Source organism: Sciurus vulgaris (assembly GCF_902686455.1).
Source record: "Sciurus vulgaris genome assembly, chromosome: 2".
Taxonomy (NCBI): Eukaryota; Metazoa; Chordata; class Mammalia; order Rodentia; family Sciuridae; genus Sciurus; species Sciurus vulgaris.
Genome location: NC_136462.1, coordinates 113,836,056 through 113,855,110, shown reverse-complemented (window position 1 = coordinate 113,855,110; position 19,055 = coordinate 113,836,056). Strand labels below are relative to the sequence as shown.

The window sequence follows — 19,055 nt, the reverse complement described above, 5'->3', positions numbered from 1 at the left end:
AAGGGGACTTTAGACAGAGGATAGCACTCTAGACCCTGAGTTAGGCACCAGAGTCCAAGGCACCCCAAAAGAGACCTCTAGGCTTTCAATTTACTCAAATCCCACTGACGATTACAGTTATAAGGGTTTTCAGATCTGGTAAAAGCTCTGTGCCCAGATGCTGAGTGGGTGGAGTCACTTGCCTCCTCTGGGTTTTAAATTTTGGTCTGTTTAGTGAGGATAATGGACCCAGATTAGGAGCTGATGAAGATGTGGAATGGGTTTTCTGTCAACTTCTCAGTGGATAGCTGACATAAGACAGGTTCCTTTCCTGATGCCCCCACCATGCCCACCAACGCAGCCTACCTGGGCCTGTGACTGAGCCTCAAAATCCCTGTCATGGCTGGGAGCAGGAGTATATACCTGTAATCCTAATGATGCAGGGGGCTGAGGCAGGAGGATTCCAAGTTCAAGGCCAGCCTCCACAACTTAGCCAGACCCTAAGCAACTTAGACAGACCTTGTCTCAAAACAAAAAATAAAAAGAATTGGGGATGTGGCTCAGTGGTTAAGCATGCCTGGACCCCTAGGTTAAGACCCAGTGCCAAAAAAAAAAAAAAAAATTCCCTATCATTCCCCCAAGGAGCCTCAAAAACAGGACTGGAAAGTAAAGCAGAGACCTTGGAGCTGGGTAAAAACAGACAACTCCAGACCAGACACCGGGACTGTCATTGTGCAAGACAGACAAGGGAGGTCTCTGTCCTGGGGCCACAGAAAATCTGCTGGAACAAGAGGCCCACCCTAAGACAAGGAGAAGGACCAGCTCCTCAGGGCATGGGGAGAGAGAGGGGCCTGGGAAGCCAGTTGGTGGGCCTGGGTCTCTATGTGGTCCATAGGGCTGACCTAGCAGACTCCTGGATGAACATGGAGCCCTGTGCCTCTTGCCAGTCCCTCACCCCCATTCCTGGAACTTAAGTCAGGACAGGGTGTCCTCAGGCTCCTTTTGATCACTCCACTCTGCCCACAACCCCACCAGGGTCTGGTGTAGGGAGGGGACAGGACCCCTGCTATGGAAGGCTGGGCAAGGACACTGCCTAGGCTCACCTCCTGAGCCTGAGGCCTGCAAGAGGGGAATCTAAGTTGGCTCAGCAATGAGCCTCGGTCGCTTCCTCTGTACAATGGGAGAAGCACGCCAGTCTGGCGGGATTGGAGCAAGAAGTCAATGAGATGGAGATCACTGGCACTTATAAAAGTGCTGGCATAGAGTGAGTGCCAGTAAGTGTCAACTGTCGTCATCATCTGCACTATTACCTGGTCCTGAACATCAAGTCTCCTGGCCTGACCCAAAACACTGGGCTCCCCTCTGCCCTCCCCTTTCCAACCTCATCTCCTCCTCGTCCTCCATCTTGCACGGGGCATTCACCATCCAAGACCTGCCTGCCTCCCTGAGCCCATTCTCCAGTGTGACCGCCAGCACAGCCCCAGGGCCATGAGTCAGGAGAGGATGCATGTCATACCTGAAAGGGCCTGCATGACTACAAAGGGGAACACTCTGCCCACCTCCCAAGGCCACCTGGAACTCACACCAAAACCCATCAAGGCCTCATTCCATCCCCTGCTGCAGGGATTTACAGATTTTCCCCCCAAATCTTTCACCCCTTAGACTTCTAAGCCACGGGACACAACTTCTTTTGCATGAAAACCATACAATCACTGGACTTCTCACTGTCCAGCACTGAAGACTGTTCTCTGAGATATCCGAGCAGAAATCCCCCCAAAAAATCCCACTGAACCTCCAAAGCAGACAAACATACTGGTCTGGTGTGGAAGTCTCCGCAGGACTCCCAACCTCCAGAGGGCGCTCTCTCCTGGGAACCAGACTGGGAGAGGAGCCTCTGGGGTCCACTCCTTCCAACCAGGGTGCACACCAGACCCCAGCAGAGACAACTAGGAGTAAGTGAGACTTTATCTGCAAACACACTGTGAAATGCACATGGAAGTTCCACCTAGTAACAATAGGGGGAAGGGGGACAAGAAAGTTCCCATCTGTCCAGATCACTGATGCCAATGCAATCCATCTATATTGAATATGCCCTCAGGGTTGGCAATGATACAAAATCACAAATTCAAAAATACTTTTAAGCCCCTTGCTTGTTTTCACCTACGTAGGTGCAGAAGAAAAGGAATGGACTGCTATGTTAACTCCTTGTGTTCATCTGATTTGCTCTTTGAGGGAAAGAGATTATAACCAAATAGGGCTAAAAGGCAGAGAAGAGAATTAAGTAACCCAAATAGAAGGGTCACCAGAGACCAGAGGGTAGATGGGTGTAGGACCCAGATGACCCGAACTCCTAGACCAGCTGAGCCCTGGGCCCACTGCGTGATCCCAGGTAAGTCACGTGCCTGCTTTGGCTGCAGTCTCTCCATCTTTGAGACAGCCATGCTCTGTGGTCTCCCATGGTCTTGGTGAGAACCAGGAATGGATGGGGAAGGGCTCTGGGCTGGGGAAACAGCCAAGTGTAAGCAGCCGGCGATGTGTCACCCTTAGAGTCAGGGGGAACCACAGGCAGAAGCCTGTGGGAAATGCTTTTATTGAAGACACACTGGTTCCCACTTGCAGAAGAATAGGGACCACACAGTGCTGATGAACAGACCCGGACATAAACGGCTGTGCCACGGAGTGACTCTGGGTGAGCGACTCTACCTCTCAGTTCCTTGAGTCTGGTGCTGTTCCAAGATAACGTGTGTAAAGTGGCTGAGTGTAGGGCCGCCACAGTAAACACTCCATGAATAGCTACGGTCACTCCCACTGCACTGCTGTGTGACACAGGCATGGGATGGGGGAAGGACAGCTCAGAGGCAGACAAACAGACCCAGCCCAGGGGCTATCAGCCCCACCCAGCAGAGAGCCAGGCTCCAAGCCCAGCTGTCCTCACAGTACACCCTACCTGCCAAGCTCCCAAAAGACCCACAGACCTTGCCACCTGAGTCCCCTCTTGCTCTGATGCCCCCAGAACACCACCAGTTTCTCAGGACTCAGGGAAACTTTATTCCTCCAAATGTGGGGGTCTCCCTAGGGCTTTTAAATACAAAGGTTGGGGTCTTTAGACAGTCAGGGGACAGCACCAAACCACGGTTCCCTCTACTTCCTGTCTTAGCATCTTTGACTCAGGACGCAACTCAGAGCCACGGGCTCTTGGCAAACTCCTCACTGGCCAGACCCTCCTGCAAGTTCACCCCACCCGCTCTTTCTCCCTCTCCTGACCCTTCGCGTGAGTTCCTCCCTAGGAACGGGACAGGAGGATGACAAAGGCATAACATCTACCTTGCTGCCTCCCACAGCTAGAGGAAGAGCCTCCCTTGATGGAGTGAGGGCCAGAGCTTTGCTGGGTGTTATCATGCCCATGAGAGACCAGGCAGACGCAACCGGTTAGAACGTGGGTGACAGGCTCTTTAAAAGCTGCCAGCTTCAGGTTTCACTCACGCAGACTACTCTCAACCCCGAGAACACTAGCCATTAAAATGCTGGCAGTTTTCCATCAAGGGGTGGGAGGAAAAGAGAACCAAAAAGGGGAGGAGAAATCCAAAAGACCTCCATCAGGTTTCCACACCCGTCCCCACAACACGGCTCAACAGGACCACGACGCGCCAGGAGAAAATGCCAACCTGAGAACTCACCCGGAGCAGTGATGAGGGAATTGGTGGCCTCCGTTTCAGTGTAAGACAATGTGGAATCGGACAGATCTGTCGGGGAAGAGAAAGAGAACTTAGTTGGCCAGGGGACTCCGCGCTCCTCTTCCTCAGGCATCCGCGTGCGTGCGTTGCCGTGCGCAAACGTGTCCACGCACAGAGCAGTGTCCCCCACAGTTTCTCAGGCTACTCTGAAACCCCATCTCAGGCTGGCCAGCCCTGGAAGTCTTCTGGAAACTGCTGGCTGCTGTGACCCCAGCACCTGAAAAAGTTTCAATTGCTCTGACCACAGAAATAAGCGGTAGTTCTGGGGACCCAGCAAGTAGCAACTTGGAGCCTTCTGGGGTAAGGGTAAATTAAGCCCCTAAACAATTCATAGTTGCTATACTTAATTACAACCATTAAAATTCTTGAAGTTGTTCCTTCTTGCTTCCTTCCTTCCTTCCTTCCTCCCTCCCGCCTGCTCAAGCTGGGGAAACTGTTTTAACAAGTCAGCAGCCATCTTCCCTCGGTCCCACTCACACCCCTCTAATTAAGGGCTCAAGCATTTGCTCCCAGATTAACTTTTCCTTCTCTCTCTCTCTCTCCCCTCTCCTATTTCCTAGCATGCTCACCATTTAACTTTCGATGCCTGCATTTTTTTTAAAAGGCATTCTTGTTTTTTATTTTTCTTTGTGGTAGGTTTAAGGACTTCATATGGCATGCGTTATTGGTTTGCCCCTGTTTGCAGTATGGTTAGATGGGAAGGGAAATTCTCTTGCACATTTTCTCTTGAACACTGAGCTGCTCTTTTGACGAACTGAGGTCTTTTGGGACACACAGACTTGAGAAGTTTTTCCTGGGCCTGGGCCTCTGCTACCAGCAACTGGGTGTAGTCCCCGTTAAGGGACAAGCCTGTCCAGGAGTTGGGAGGCATGTCCCCGGAACCTGCAGAATTCTCATCTTCTGCTGACCCAGCACAACCTGGATCTGGCTCTGCTGGCCCCACCTGGCCCCACCTGGCCCAGCAGAGCCACTCCGGGGCCAGGGGTTCATGGGACAAAACCATTGCCTAGGCCTGAGCTAGCTAGAATTCCACTCGGTCTTGCAGGAATTTTTCCCTTTTACCACATGGCTTGGGGAGCGGGAAGATGAAACATTAACCAATTTGGCCTTTTTTTTTGTTTCCCACTTGCCAGATGCTGACTGAGTACTCTGGGTTTTATTTTGTTTTTTGGTTTCATGTGATCATAGAGGCTTAGAAGTGAACTGACTTTTTGTTTATGAAAAAGCAACAATGCAAGGAAGAGAAAATAATAACAAAAAAAAAAACTTGGGAGTATTTATCAGGGAACAAAAAAGTTATCTGCTAGGAGAAGTATTAGGAGGAAAATAAAGGCCCTTGGAAAATCTTAAAAAACAAACAACAACAACAACAACAAACCTCAATGCCTAAGTGGGAACTCTGAAAAGACTTTTGCTTTTAGCACCTGATATTCCCAAGTGCTCAATGCCTGGAGCTTCGCTGCCACTTCACATCTGAAGTAGCATCCTCGTGGCCTGAGTCCTGGCCGACACAAACATGGAGAGGGTTCCAGAAGGAGTTGGAAGGGCAGGTGGCTTCCACCTTTCACAGCTACCAGGTCCCCATCACACCCTTGCCAAACCCTCACAACTAGTGTTTCCAATGAGGCCCTCGATGGTAGGCAGCCATGTCACAGGGGCTGTTAAGTAAGGGACACTCCAGAACTCCACCAATGCCCAAGTCTGGGGAGGGGCTCTGGGCAGATCCTGGAGCCCAGGCTCCAAGTCTCCCCTCCTCACAGTCAGCAACGTCAGGGTCACCGCTTTTTTTCTTTTAAGGGCCAGAGAATAAATATCTTCAACTTGGCCAGGGCTGGTGGCCCACGCCGATCATCCCAGCAGCTCAGGAAGCTGAGGCAGGAGGATCGGGAGTTCAAAGCCAGCCTCAGCAACTTAGTGAGACCCTGCCTCAAAAATAAAAATTAAAAAGTGCTGGGGACGTGGCTGAGTGGTTAAGCACCCTGGGTTCAATCTTTAATCCCTGGTACCCAAAAAAAAAAAAAAAAAAAAAACCTTCAACTTTATAAGCCATACAACTTGTTACAGCTACTCACTGCCACAGTGGAGAGGAAGAAGCCATGTAGAAAGGAAAAGGGTACGTGGCTGTGTTCCTGTGTGACTTTCCTTCTGGACGCTGAAGTTTCATTTCATATAATTTTCATGAGACAGGAAATATTACTCCTTTTATATATATATTTTTTAACCATTTAAAAAATAAAAACCATTCTTAGCTCACAAGTCACATAAGAACAGATGGAGAGCTAAGCTCCAATGACCACCAGCAAGTCACTTCCTCTATCCGGGCCTCAGTTGTCCCATTTGTAAAATAATGGGGACACCTGTAGGTTTCTAAGTGGTCACTCTACAGGGCTGGATGGTGTTCTGGCTTTGCTGTTTTATCATGGGCTGCCTGACCACAGTCCCTCAGAGCAATGGTCTGGAAGGTCAGACTGAGGTGCCACATTTACTACCAACTTTTGAGGCTTGGGTTTTGGTTTTGTTTTATATATATATATATATATATATATATATATATTTTTTTTTTTTTTTTTTTTTTTTTTTTTTTTTTTTTTCTCCTTCTAATGGAACCAGGGGTTTTCTAAGCAACCAGTATAACTGCACTGACGATGATGCTGAGGTGAGCCTGTGAGTGAAGCACAAGCACCTCGGACCTAAATGGGGACTGCTCTGGGGTTGAGTCTCGGCCCTGCTGCCCTTCAGCGGGGTGACCCCCCACTCACCCCTTTCCTCATCATCCCCCAGGTGAATGTGCCAGGTCCCCAAAGAACTAACTACATACGGTCCCCCACCCACAGGATGATCCAGCTTCTGGAATGAGGACCAAAACACACAGTGGGGAGCACCCCTGCACAGCTGGATCTGCGCACCCTCCAGGGCAGCCTCTGCCCTTCCTACTGGAGGTCAAACTTCTGAGGGCACCTAGTGGGCACTTCCAATCCCACAGAGGTGAGAGAGGTAGGGGGAAACTGAGGTGAGTCCCTGAGAGGCTATGACATGCAGAAGTGGCCTCCCAGATGGTGGTGACACACACCACTGGGAAGACGCCTTTACCAAAAGCAAAACAAAGCCCACTCTTTGCGGTCACTGGGGAATGCTTTAGCATCAACGCCACGCCGTCTGACTTTGAAAGCCTGCATCCTCCAGAAACTGCCTGGGTCAGAGAATAGCTCTCCTGTACAGCTAAGGCCAAACCACTGCACCCCGCCAGGAGCCTACAGGCTCCTGCGCTTTCTGGCTCCCACCCTCTGCTCTGAGTCCCGCTGGAGAGACAGTCAGGAGGGCCAGCGAACACAGGACATCTACTTTTAAAATGACAAGCATCTACCCCAGAATACAAGCTAATGATCTAGCCTCAAGGTTTTACAGAAAACGTGTACTGCCTCTGAAGGGGACTTCTCTACAATGACACTACCACCTCCACTAAGCTCACCAAGGGGACAGTCCCTGTCGGGGCCTTTTGTGCCAATAAACATGCATTCTACCCCTTTCCACTGTCGTTTCTGTCCGAGTGAACATCTTGGCTGGGGAGGAGGCATACAGCTTCTCTCAAGAAGGACTTCATGTCCAACTTACCTGTCACACTCCTAATTAGTACACCCTAAGGCAGAACCACTCCAGTAGGGGGAGGGGAAGAGAGGATAAGAAACCCAGAAATTCCAATCCACCTCCAATGAGATGCTTAAGTCAGAACTCATTCATCTCCGACAGGCCCATGTTTAAAGGTCACAGAAAGGCTAAGGATGAGCTGCGGTATTTCAAGACGTAAATAGCTGGCTGCAGAAGCTGGGTTCGCTTTGGCCCGACGGTGGGGGTACTCGCAAAACTTCACCCCATTTCAGAGGACCCGGCCCAGCCTCCAGCCCGCCCCCAGTGCTGAGGGAGGACACACTTACCCAGTGGCTTGTACTCGTCGTGAGGAGACAGCCGCGAGTAGGGGGGAGGCGGTGATTCTGAAAGACAGGAGACAGCATGTCACTGCTGGGGTTGGGGGGTCACACCTGGAGCTCTACATGTGGTTAACTATTAGTGTCCTCAGCCCTCGGGAAGCCATTCATGTCTCTCACCACCGCTGCTGCCCAAATCTACTGCAAGAGTTAAGGCCACAGGTCTGGGGTACAGGAAGACCTGGGCACCACCCCTATTCTGACATCTGTGGCTGTGTGAACTCAGGCAAGTCACCTCACCTCCCTGACACTGTTTCCTCAGCTATAAAATGGGGATAATAATCATATAGACCTCCCAGTTTTGCCAGGAGGGTAAAAGAAGATAATGTATGTAAAATGCTTAGCAAAGCTCTTGGCACTGTAGAAAAACACCTCCATAAATAGTACCAATTATTATTATACATCAGTGCAGGGGAAGTCAGAAATAGGGGTGCCAGATCAAATACTGGATGCTCACACATTTGAATTTGAGGTAAACATGGCATAGTATTTTTTTTTTTTTAATATTATTTAGTTGTAAGTGGACCTTTACTTATATGTGGTGCTGAGGACTGGAACCCAGTGCCTCACACATGCTAGGCAAGTGCTCTACCACTGAGCCACAACCCCAGTCCCAGCATAGTATTTTAGTGTAAGTATACACCTTGCAGTATTTGGGATATACTTACACTAAAATGTGGACTATGTGAAATTCAGATTTAACAGGGCATCCTGCATTTTACTGGCTAAATTTGGCATGCCTCGTCAGAGCTGAGGGTGAATCCCAAGGCCCAGACATGAAATCTGTTTCCAAATGAGCTGCATAAGAACTAACATTCATGGGTGTGGAGAGGACCCCAGGGCTGGCTGTGGCCTAGGAAGCCAAACCTAGCTCAGGCAGCTCCACAGGAGGCCTTAAAACAGTTGCTTCCAGCTTTCAGCCTCAGTGTCCCCCTTTAGAAAGGAAGGGCAGGAGTGGGCAGCCTCTTAGATCCTCTGATTCCTTATTGTCTCTGGTGTTTTCCTTTAGGTTTCCTTTCATTTGCCTAAAATACTCCTTCTTAAAAACATATACTTTGCCTTCAGAAGAATTTCTTAGCCTCTTGCTTTACGGGAAGTAACAATTTGCTAAACTAAGTAACAATTTGCATGAATGAAATGACCCTTCATTTTCCATAAATGAAACTCAACACCATCAAATCGCAAAGGAAGGCAAACTCCGCAGTAATAAAGTGGTAATAACTATTATTAGGCGGGTATCAGGAATGACACAGGGGTAATAAGTGTTTTCGCAATGATAATAGGGCACAATTAGTTGGAGGAGCATTTCTTGGGCTCCATACACCCAATGAGACTTCACCTCTTCCCCACCCTGGTCTTTCCAGCCAGAAGTTGCTTCAACACAGTGGAGACTCAGAGGCCTAGACACAGGGACTCTGTGGATGGGGGTTAGGGAGAAGGAAGATTGAATCATGGAGTAGTCCATTTGCTCCAGCAAAACAGTTTGCATAGAGCAGGTAATCCTGCTTGTCAGGCACCTATTTGTATTTAATCCTTTCTCAATAATAAAATAAATAATAAGATGGCATTATTATCCCCGTTTTACAGATGAGGAAACTGACCTGCCCATGCCCCCCAGCCAATCACGGTGGAGGTGGGATTTGTGCCCAGGCCAGACTCTGCTCCACTGCTCCATGAGCCAGGGAATGAGGAGGCGCCGGGTCTCACAGCCCTGGTCCCTGCTGGGGCCAGCACACCACCTGTACAGAAAGTGCTCACATAATATTTGAGGACAAAAGCATCAGTGATAGGGACATAGTGAGTTGGGCACATCTGTAGATAAAGGCATGGAGAGAGGACTAAGGGCCAATGCTGGGGTAAGGCCAGAGAAGACCTCAAACAAGACTCACAGAGAGGGGCTACCGGCTGGTCAACAGGAGCCATCTACTGCATTGGTCTGAAGGCCTACAGGCCTGTTTCTAGTGAGGACCAGCCTCGCAAGACAAGAGTATGTTAGAGGAAGGACTGGAGCCCCGCAGGGAAAGGGAACTGAGGCCAGTGCTCCCACTGAACAGAGGAGGAGACAGGCCTACCCAGTGGAAGGGCCTCCCTCAGGAACCAGAACCAGAGTCAGATCTCTGACCTCCAGTCTCATGTACTTTTTCACTACCCCACAAATGTCTCAGAAAGCCTGTAATTCCTAGATTAGGATTACTTTGGTAAAAATACAGTTGGCTGACGCCCAGTGACACATGGCATGGAGCTCCGTGCATCTGTCCCCGCCCCACACACCTCACCTCCTCACCCCACCCTGTCCCCAAAGCAATGGAGGTGACTGCTATGGTCAAGCCATGGTTCCTGATCCTAGCACCTCTTGCAGGAACTGTTTATCTGAGACTCAAAAGGTGGAAGGCAGGACGGGCATGCAAAGTTCCCCCTGCAGAAGCCACCCAGGCCTTGGGCTTTAACATCATCCCGGGAAACACCGGAGTTGTGGGTTTCTGAAACCATCAATGAGACAGAAGGAAAATCTATGAACCTGAAATGCAGACATGCCAGCTAGCAAAGGACAGAAAAACTTTCAGGAGGAACTTCAGGAGGACCTGTTTGGCTCTAGCAAAACTGTTTGCTCAGAACTGCTTACCAACTCCAGCAGAGACTGAGATCTAGGACTTCAGAACTGAAAGGGACTAGGGGCTCACCACGCTCAACTCCTTTTTTTTTTTCTTTTGCAGTACTGAGTATTAAATCCAGAGTCTTGAGCATGCTAGGCAAGTGCTCTACCACTGAGAAACATTCCCAGGCCTTCTTATTTTTCATTTTGAGACAGGGTCTTGGTAAATAGCTCAGGATGACCTTGAACTTGTGATCCTCCTGCCTCAGCCTCCAGAGTAGCTGGGATCACAGGCGTGCACCACCGTGCCCATCTATGCAACTCCTTTTAACTGATAGGACACCTGGTGTCAGCCAGGAAAAGGACCTACCCAAGGCCACGCATGAAAGTAACTGCAGATGCTATTCTACTTTGACTAAACAAAGGGGAGGCCAGTTGGAAACCAATACCAGATCATTGTTTTTTAAAAGTTTGAAATATAATTCACAGACCATGAGATTCAACCTTTTAAAGTATACAGTTTAGTGATTTTTAGTTTAGTATAGAGTTGTGTGACCATCACCACAATCTAATTACAGGACATTTTTATCACTGCAAATAGAAACTGTCCCCATTACCAGTAACTTCCTATACCCTACCCCTGAGCTTTAGGCAACCACTGACTAGTCTCTATGAATGCTTATTCTGGAAGTTTCATATGAATGGAATTGTACAGCATCTAGTCTTTAGCGTGTGGCTTCTTTCAGTTAGTATAATGTTCCAAGGTTCACCTATGTTGTAGCATGTGTTAGTATTTCATTCTTTTTTATGGCTAAATAATATTCCATTGTGTGGATATATCACATTTTATTTATCCATTCCTCAGCTAATGGACAGTTGGGTTGTTTCCCCATTTTGCCAGTAAGAATAATGTGCTATGAACAACTCTAAATAATTCTTAACTGCCACTCCTATTCCATTTCCCTGGAGCCAGGCCTGCCCCCCAAATATGTAAGAATGGGGCTCCAGGACACTATCTCAGGCAGGTAAGGTGACCCTCTAGTGGAACCATGTGAGGGGTGAGACAAAGGATCAGAAAAGAACCTGTGCGTCAGAGTCAGGTCCTCTATCACCCTCTTAGAAGATATCCTAGGGCTGGGGAGATAGCTCAGTTGGTAGAGTGCTCACCTCGCAAGCACAAGGCCCTGGGTTCGATCCCCAACACCCCAGCACCGCAAAAAAAGAAAAAAAGATATCCTAGAACTTGCAAAAGTTGTGGTGATTTTAAAACAATTTAGATGCTCTAACCCTGAACAGAACTTCTAGTGTCCTGCAGGCCCCTCTGAAAGAAATGGACATAACAGAAAAAGAGAAAGACTTCAGAAACTCCAGCCCCTTCAGATATCTGGCCTGAGGCATTAACTTCAGGAATCTCCTCCAGCTTCCTTCAGAAGTGAGAGCAGTCAGCCAGGGGCCTGGTGCACCCGAAGGCTGGTGCTCAGCCCAGGCAGGCCTCGGGTAAGCCTCCAGGGGGTACTTAGCCTTCTGGGATCTAGACCTAACATGGAAGCCAGAGGAAAGTTCACAGCCTCCCCTGCGCCTGGCAAAGCTGCAGTTTGGGCCAATCCCTTCCAACCTTCACCTCTGCAGCTCAACATCTTGCTTAGGAAAGGATTCACACACCTCCTTGGCCTTGAACTTTTCCCCCTTCCAAGGGGTAACTGAGAACTGGGAGGGGGCTTCCCAGGCGCCCTTCCCCTCCTCCCCCAGAACCTAGAGGCTCAACCCCAACCCCCAGGATGGGAGACACAGAAAAGGAGCTCCTGGCACTTTAAGGCCGGCTGAGCCTAATTGCCCAGATTCCCCCGCAGCCAGATAAACAGCGCGGCCGGCTGGCGCCAGCAAGAGGCAAACTGCACATTATCACCCCTTCCTCACCTCCAGGAGGAGCAAGGAGCAGACAGGCAGGCCTAGGGGCCGCTGGGCCGGGCGGGGCGGGGGCTTGGAAGCCCAACTTGAAATTGATCTCATTTCAAAGGGATAATGCCAGGCCAAATAAAAGGAGGACTTTCTGGCCCGTTCTAATTCCTCCAGTCCTGGCCTGGGAACCCTGTGTTTTCCTAGGCGGCCTCCTCCAGTCGTTTAGAAGTTCTCTCTCACTCTGTCTCTTTCCCGGGCACAATTTGGATAATAGTAATTTACTGAATATAATTACAGAAAAAAAAAAAAAAAGTGGTGAAGCACAGAGCAGGAGATTTACTCCAAAGTTAATGGGTACTTTCAGGAGAAAGGAGCTCTATAAACACAGGTCAGAGCTGCGATCAAAGTATTTCTCCACACTTCCGTCCACACAGGCACCCACCGGGCTCAGCGCTGCCTTAGCCCTGAGCAGGGGGCGGGCAGGAAGGAGGCTGAGCTGGGGTCTGACTCCCTGGGGTCCACACAGTGCCCAGGACAGAGCCTGGCACAGGCCCTCGGCTGAAGAGCCCCGTTTCTGAGAAAAGCACAGGGGCAGGGCAAGCAGAGGGGAGGAAGGCCTGTGCACTCAGACCTCAACCAACCTTTTTTTTTTTTTTTTTTTTCGGTGCTGGGGATCCAACCCAGGGCCTTGTGCATGCGAGGCCAGCACTCTACCGACTAAGCTACATCCCCAGCCCCCAAACCCCCAGCTATTACAGATGGGAAAAGAGGCCTTGAGAGGAAAACTTGCCCCAAAGCAAGTTTCTGGATGAAGCAGGATTGACTGAACAGCAGGGGTTCACACTGCCCAGGAAAGGGCCTCCGGTCACTGGGACTCCTTGTAGGGCTGGCTGGGGGTAGGGAGGAACACTGGTGACTAGTGCCAGGTGGGTGTTCCTCAGTCCTTCCATGCTGGGTGTTCCCGTGTACTTTCCTCCAGCCATGTGTCTGCTCTGTGTGCTAGTCTGTCTGTCTGTCCCCTGCCCCAGTCCTCTCCCCGCAGTTGGAGGGAAGAGTCTCCTTATCAGGGCGCGCAAGGCTGAGCCCTAGCTATGCGCCCGCCCAGCTTCAGGAGCCAGCTTCAGGAGCCAGTCTGGCGGCCAGACAGTGGGGGCGGGGTGGGCAGCAGAGGGCTTCCCCAGTTCTCAGTCCCAGGAAAAGGCAAAAGGGTCAACCCAGCCCACACTAAAGATTGCTCAGGCCGCTGGTCTCTCCAGCTGCCCCCAGTGTGACTAAGTCCAGGCCTCATAGGCTAGCAGCTAGCAAAGAGGCAGAGAAATAGACTCAGGACACAGCTGTCCCTACAACAGCACCTCCTTCTGGGGGGCAGAAGCAAGCCAAGTCCCAGTGCGTAGTCCAGAATTACCCATAGGGAGGGAGATTCTGAGGGGAGGTAATTCATCCAAGGTCAAGTGGCAGGTTACTGGATGGGCAAGCCTGGGACAGAGGTCCAGGTTGAAGAACTGTTCTACTGCAGTGTCCAGACTCTCCTCCAACCTTATAACTTCCCAAGTCTACCAAACTCAAACCACCACCCAGGCGAACTCCCAGTTTAAGGAATAGGAGCAGGAATGGGACCTGTTGGTGTCCATCAATGTTTTTGCTCCTCCCCTTCCTGCCCACCCAACTGAGCTTGCAGGACCTCTTGGCTGGGCTGGTCCTCTCCTCCTCTGACCCTTCCTTCCTACAAAGCTGTTCCAGGTTAGAGATGTGGAGCTGGGGGGGGGGGGGGGGGATTCTGATACAAACACACCCTCAGCACTGCTAGTGGTTCAACCACTGACCTGGCCCTACCCCCTTCCCTCCTCCTCTTCCCATCTCTCCTTCCTCCCCAGGATTATTTCTTGAAGGCACAGATCCTACTCACATTTCTACACTGCCAGCTGCAGCACCCAACCCAGTGCCTGGCACAGAGTAAATGCTCAACAAACATTTGCTGGTCACTGACTTGGTGAAAGAGAAAGTACCTACAAAGGCCTGCTACAAGAGTGGAGTGGACCCCATCATTCATCTCCTACTAAAAAAATAACCAGGGACCAGACCATCATAAATAGGACCCATTTTTCAGGACGGAGACAGGAATAACAGAGGGGAGAAAGCCTCTTCCAGGGGAAACTGTCGAAAGAGCAGCAGGCACAGGAAGCTCAGTATGGAACCCAAGTCAGGGTCTGCCCAACATGATGTAGAGTGACCATGTGGGGAGCAAGTCTCTCTCTCTTTCTCTCCCCACCCCACCCCCCCAACACACATCAATGCCCTCTATTCAGGAATCACCATTGAGGGAAAACTTCCTTTCCCTTCAAGCAACTACCCCAACTCAACCCCAAAACACACACACACACAAGTCACCTGTGACAAATCCAGGCTCCCACCTTCCCCTTCCACACTGAGTCAGGAGTTCTGTGATCTGACCATCTCTCTGCCTCCAGGCTGGGTGCTGACTCTCTCCTGGGAAGTCAGAATGGAGGAACTCAGAGTCCTCCCAGGGCCAACAGCCTGTAATTCTGCAGGCCCCATTCTTGCAAAACCCCCAATGCCACCTAATGGATGCACACAAACCCCCTAATGAAGGTTACGGGTGCAGAGGTCAGAGCAAGGGGATTGCAAGATCCCTGCCTTCCAGCACTCCCCGCCTCCTCACTTCTGCTCCAGCACCCAGGGGCTGCCCAGGTAAGTAAGGCTGGGGATGCTGTGTGTTGGGGAAATCCCCAGAGCAGAACAAAGAAGTGGTGCAGTTCTCAGAGGTAATTTAATAGCTGGCTTCCTCACCTAGTCTCAGATGCCTTCAGAACCCTCAACTCTAGAGGAAAGCGGAACACAAGAGAATGAGAATGGTGATGATGGAGGACCCTGACATATGATAAGGGATGCTGGGAATGAGAGAGGGGATAACCTACAAAAGCGTTGCTGCAAAGTATATAAAAGAACAAGTGGGACATTTCACGAATACTTTTTGACTCTGGCCACAATTTATATATACCCAATTTCACAACTGTGGGTACCTTCACCGAAAAGTGCAGCCTGGGTATAGGCATATGCATACAAATGCTAAAAACCTGGGTACCCACTTCGAGTAAATTCTGAAATTGGGTGGTGGGGGCAATGGCACCCATTTCTTTGGCTTTTCTGATATGCCCTCCCCTCTCAATGACGCTGAAGCTGCACAGAGAAAACTCCAACTTGTACCCACTTTATGGGTACCCATTGCTGGAGACTTAGAATGAAGTTGCCATTTGATCTGTGCGCTCACTCACTTGCCGGCTCTCCTTTTCACTCCCCTTGGCCAGGGTAGGCGCCTCTCCTGGAAGCTTCTATGCTCAGGGGCACTGGGAGCGCCGGCCCCTGTGCCCGCCCGCCCCAGTGTCACAGAGAGGAGGCCAGGGGAGGATGCAGGGAGGGGGAAGGCTAGGCCCCCACTCGGCCCTCGCGAGGTGCGCTCACCTGGTCCGCAGAGCCGGCTGAAGTGGTAGGGGTTGCAACACACGGTGGGGCCGTCGGCGGCGGCAGCGAAGCTGTGGCAGCCGCACAGGGGCTTCAGCTCCACGGCGTGCTGCAGGTCGGGCCAGCGGAAGAGGCGGCCGAGCAGCAGCTGCGGCGGCGCGGGCTGACCGCCCAGGCGTAGGTCGGCGCGCGGCACCAGCACGCAGCCGCCCGGCACGCCGCCGCGGGACTCCACAGCCTCCAGCAGCGTGTCCAGCGAGCGCTCCTTGAGCCGCTTCAGCAGCGAGTACGTGACTGTCTTCAGTTCCTGCTCGAGCAGCAGCAGGCGCGAGCGGGCTTCTCGACTCCGCCCGCCGGCCGCCGGCTCCAGGGCCTCCCCGGCCAGGGGGTCGCCGGCGTCCCGGGGCGCGCCAGCGGCGTCCCGCTCCGAGAAGAGACAGCAGGTCACTGTCTCGCAGTCACTCTCGGGCAGCCAGCCCGGGCCTCCCGGTTCCGCCACATCCAGCAAGGAGTCCCCGGCGCCGGCCCCCGGCTCCGACATGGGTCTCGGGGGGCTCCCTGCGCGCCGGCGCCTCCCCGCACTCTGGGCGCCTCGCTGTCCCACCGCTTCCCGGGGCTGTCGTGGGACTACCGGGCGGACTTCGGAGCGGCCGCAGCCTCCGCCCTCTCGTGCCCGCGGGGCCGGCTCAGCTTGGCTGCCCAAGCTCCCATCCTCGTCACCGCCGCCGCCGCTGCCGCCGCCTTCCTCCCGATCGGGGACCACACGACTTCGCCAAAGTCGCCGCACCAGCCCCGAGCGTTTGGACCTGAACATACGATATCCTTTGGCGCCGGGGGTGGGAGGGAGGCGGTCTCCGGTTACCAGGGGTCCGTTCCCTCAGCGAGGCGCCGGCTGCGCGGGCCGCAGCCCCACATGAAGCTCCGCCGCGGAGCGCCGTGCAGACCGCGCACAGCCTGTCGTCGAAGGGGCACAGCAGGGCTGCAACATGAGGGAGCTCGCCCGGTCGGGACAACGGGAACAAGCGCACGCCGAGCCGCAGTCCGCGCCTGGCCAGCGGCTACATGGATCTCGGCGGCTGGGCGGCTTAACTCCAGCCCCCTCGCTTTAGGGGGGCTGCAGGCAGCGCGCAGTTAGAAAGACCCCGCATGGGCCGGCGAGCCTTCAAAAGTTGCGCGGCTCGTCCATGAGCACAAAGCGCTCGCGTCGAACCCCCAAATGTGTCTGGAAAACCCTGCCTTTAAAACACAAGCGCGTAACTACATGGGCTTTTCCTGCAGGATCCGAAAGGTAGGCTTGTCGATACCCTCAACTCCCTGCAAAAAAGAAAAAAGGGGAGGGGGAGGGAAAGAAAGAAAAATCCCAAACAAAATCCAAATCCCTGGATTTGCATGCATGAAAGGCCAACTCCGTCTCAGGTCCCAGGCGCTAGATGCACTTGGAGCGAGTTTCTCCTGAACGCGGGTGTCAACACATGAGTGGAAGCTGTAAAAATCCCAAAGAGCTGCTGGGAATCCTTAATTAAAAACGCAATCCACCGAGGCAGAGGTCGCAGCCCGCCCCACGCTACGCTCGGACGCTTGGGGCGCCGCGGCTGCCGAGGTCGCCCGCCCTCCCCCCTCCACAGAAGTGCCTCCCGGTGGCCCCGCGGTCCCTGCGAGGTTTGGCGAGGCAGCGCCCGGCAGCTCTTCCTCGCGGCTCGGCTCCCTCGCTCGCTCCCCAGCTCGGCTCTCTCTCTCTCTTTTTTGTTCTCCTCAAACGCACACTGAGGGCCCCCGGAGGAGCGCCGCGGAGTCATTGGCTGCCTCCCATCATATGCCAGTCTAGACACTTTGGCGGCTCCGCGGCGCTGATTGTTGCGCAAACAAGGTTTCAAGTTTCTTAACTCTTAAAGGAGAACACGTCCCATTGCAGGGCCCGAGGCTCCGAGGGGCTGGCTCCCGGGGCGGGCCGAGTCCCGGCCCCCGCCCCACGCCCGCCCCAGCACCCCCGCCCATGGCCTGACAGCGCCCGCGGCTCTCTCCCTAGCTCGAGGTGCGCCCGGGGCACGGATGCCGGCGAGCACAGGAACACAGAGGGCTACACAAACCACCCGCGAGTGCGCGAGGGCTTGGCGAACCCACCAAGACTCCGGCGCAAACGGGGCGTTTTGCCTCTCCCTGGTTTATGCGCAAGCTTACAAACACACATTGCACTTTAGAGTCAGTTCAAATCCCCATCCGAGTGCAGGATAATAAAAATGGGTGTGCGTGTGTGCTTTCCTGCCCTGCATCTCTGGAGGGTAGGGGCGGCTGTGTTGGAGTAGCGAGATTTTCCGTGAAGATGCCAAGGTTCCACACCCCCGGGGCAGAATCGGGAGTTGCTCTGCTGGGCCAAACCTGGGGCGTGGGACGCTAAGCGCAAGGGGGCTCCCGGCAGGAACGACCGAGGTAGGGACTTGGACAGGGTGGGGTAGAGGCAGCGAGTGTCTTCTCCATGGCTCCTCTCCGTCGCCACTGCCCTCCTTTCGAGAGAGGCGGGCCCCGACCGGCCCCGGCCCCTCTCGAGACTGGGTGCTCCCTTCTCGCTTTTCGCCAATTTATTCTCTGCTCCTTGCAACGGGACGTGGATAGAGGGTCGTGCTTTCCCCAGCAATGTTTCACCACGAGAATACAGGTAAGTTAGGGTTGGGACTGGGGACGCGGAGGCACAAGGCGGACGCCTGGCGCGGGAAGGGTTAAGGCCGCTCCTGCCCTGGAGCCGGCGCGGCGGGGTACCTCCTCGGGCGCGCTCGCTCGTCCGAGGGTGGCAAAAGTTCAAGCTTGTAAAGTCGGGATTGGTCCCGCGCGGAGGGGAAAAAAGGCCTGGTCCCCCCCCTCCCCCTCCCGGGCGTGGCGCCGATTGGCCCGACCGCGGGACCGGCACCGCCCTCTCCCCGGCGCGCGGCGGCCCCACCCCCGGCGCGGCGCCCCGCCCCTTTCCGGGCAGGAGCCGGGGCCCCGCGCTGAATGAAAGAAATTCCGCTACTCTCATTGGCCCGGGGCTGGGCGCCATTCCCCTGCGGGGCCACAGGGGCGCCGGCGCGCGGGTCTCCCTCGGGTGCCACGCTGGGGGATGGCGTAGTGAGCGCGCGGCTGTGCGAGCGCGGTCTTTTACCCCGGTCTCGATGTGCGCTGGGGGGAGGGCAGGATTCTCAGAACCATTGCTGAACCTTACCTGGAGCCAGGTACTGTTCGCACTCTCTGGAAGGGGCTATTACTCTCCCGAATGAAGAATCGGAACTGAGAAATGCCCCACCCATCCCATAATACTTTGATCAAATCGAATATAGCTGCCCTGGCCTTCAGTTCTTGTTCAGAAATGCGAGTGACGATGTCTGCTCTGCGTGCTTCACAGAACCATGGAGATTA

General features: G+C 53.2%; 1 protein-coding gene across 6 annotated transcripts in view; it reads right to left on the bottom strand.

Annotated features, from left to right (window-relative positions):
- Positions 1-17,604, bottom strand: part of SMAD6 (SMAD family member 6) — a 72,240-nt gene extending 54,636 nt beyond the window's left edge. For 2 of the 6 annotated variants that reach the window (XM_079129567.1, XM_079129568.1), the window contains exons 1-5: positions 15,669-17,604; positions 14,577-14,675; positions 9,298-9,435; positions 7,646-7,702; positions 3,657-3,722 (exon numbers count right to left, since the gene is read on the bottom strand). In XM_079129567.1, coding sequence (XP_078985693.1) covers positions 3,657-3,722; positions 7,646-7,702; positions 9,298-9,435; positions 14,577-14,675; positions 15,669-16,482 — 1,174 coding nt within the window. In that variant the 5' untranslated portion in view covers positions 16,483-17,604. The remainder of the gene's footprint in view (positions 1-3,656; positions 3,723-7,645; positions 7,703-9,297; positions 9,436-14,576; positions 14,676-15,668) is intronic. The other 4 variants (XM_079129571.1, XM_079129572.1, XM_079129570.1 and 1 more) reach the window with 3 other exon arrangements.
- Between the last annotated feature and the right edge of the window lie 1,451 nt (positions 17,605-19,055).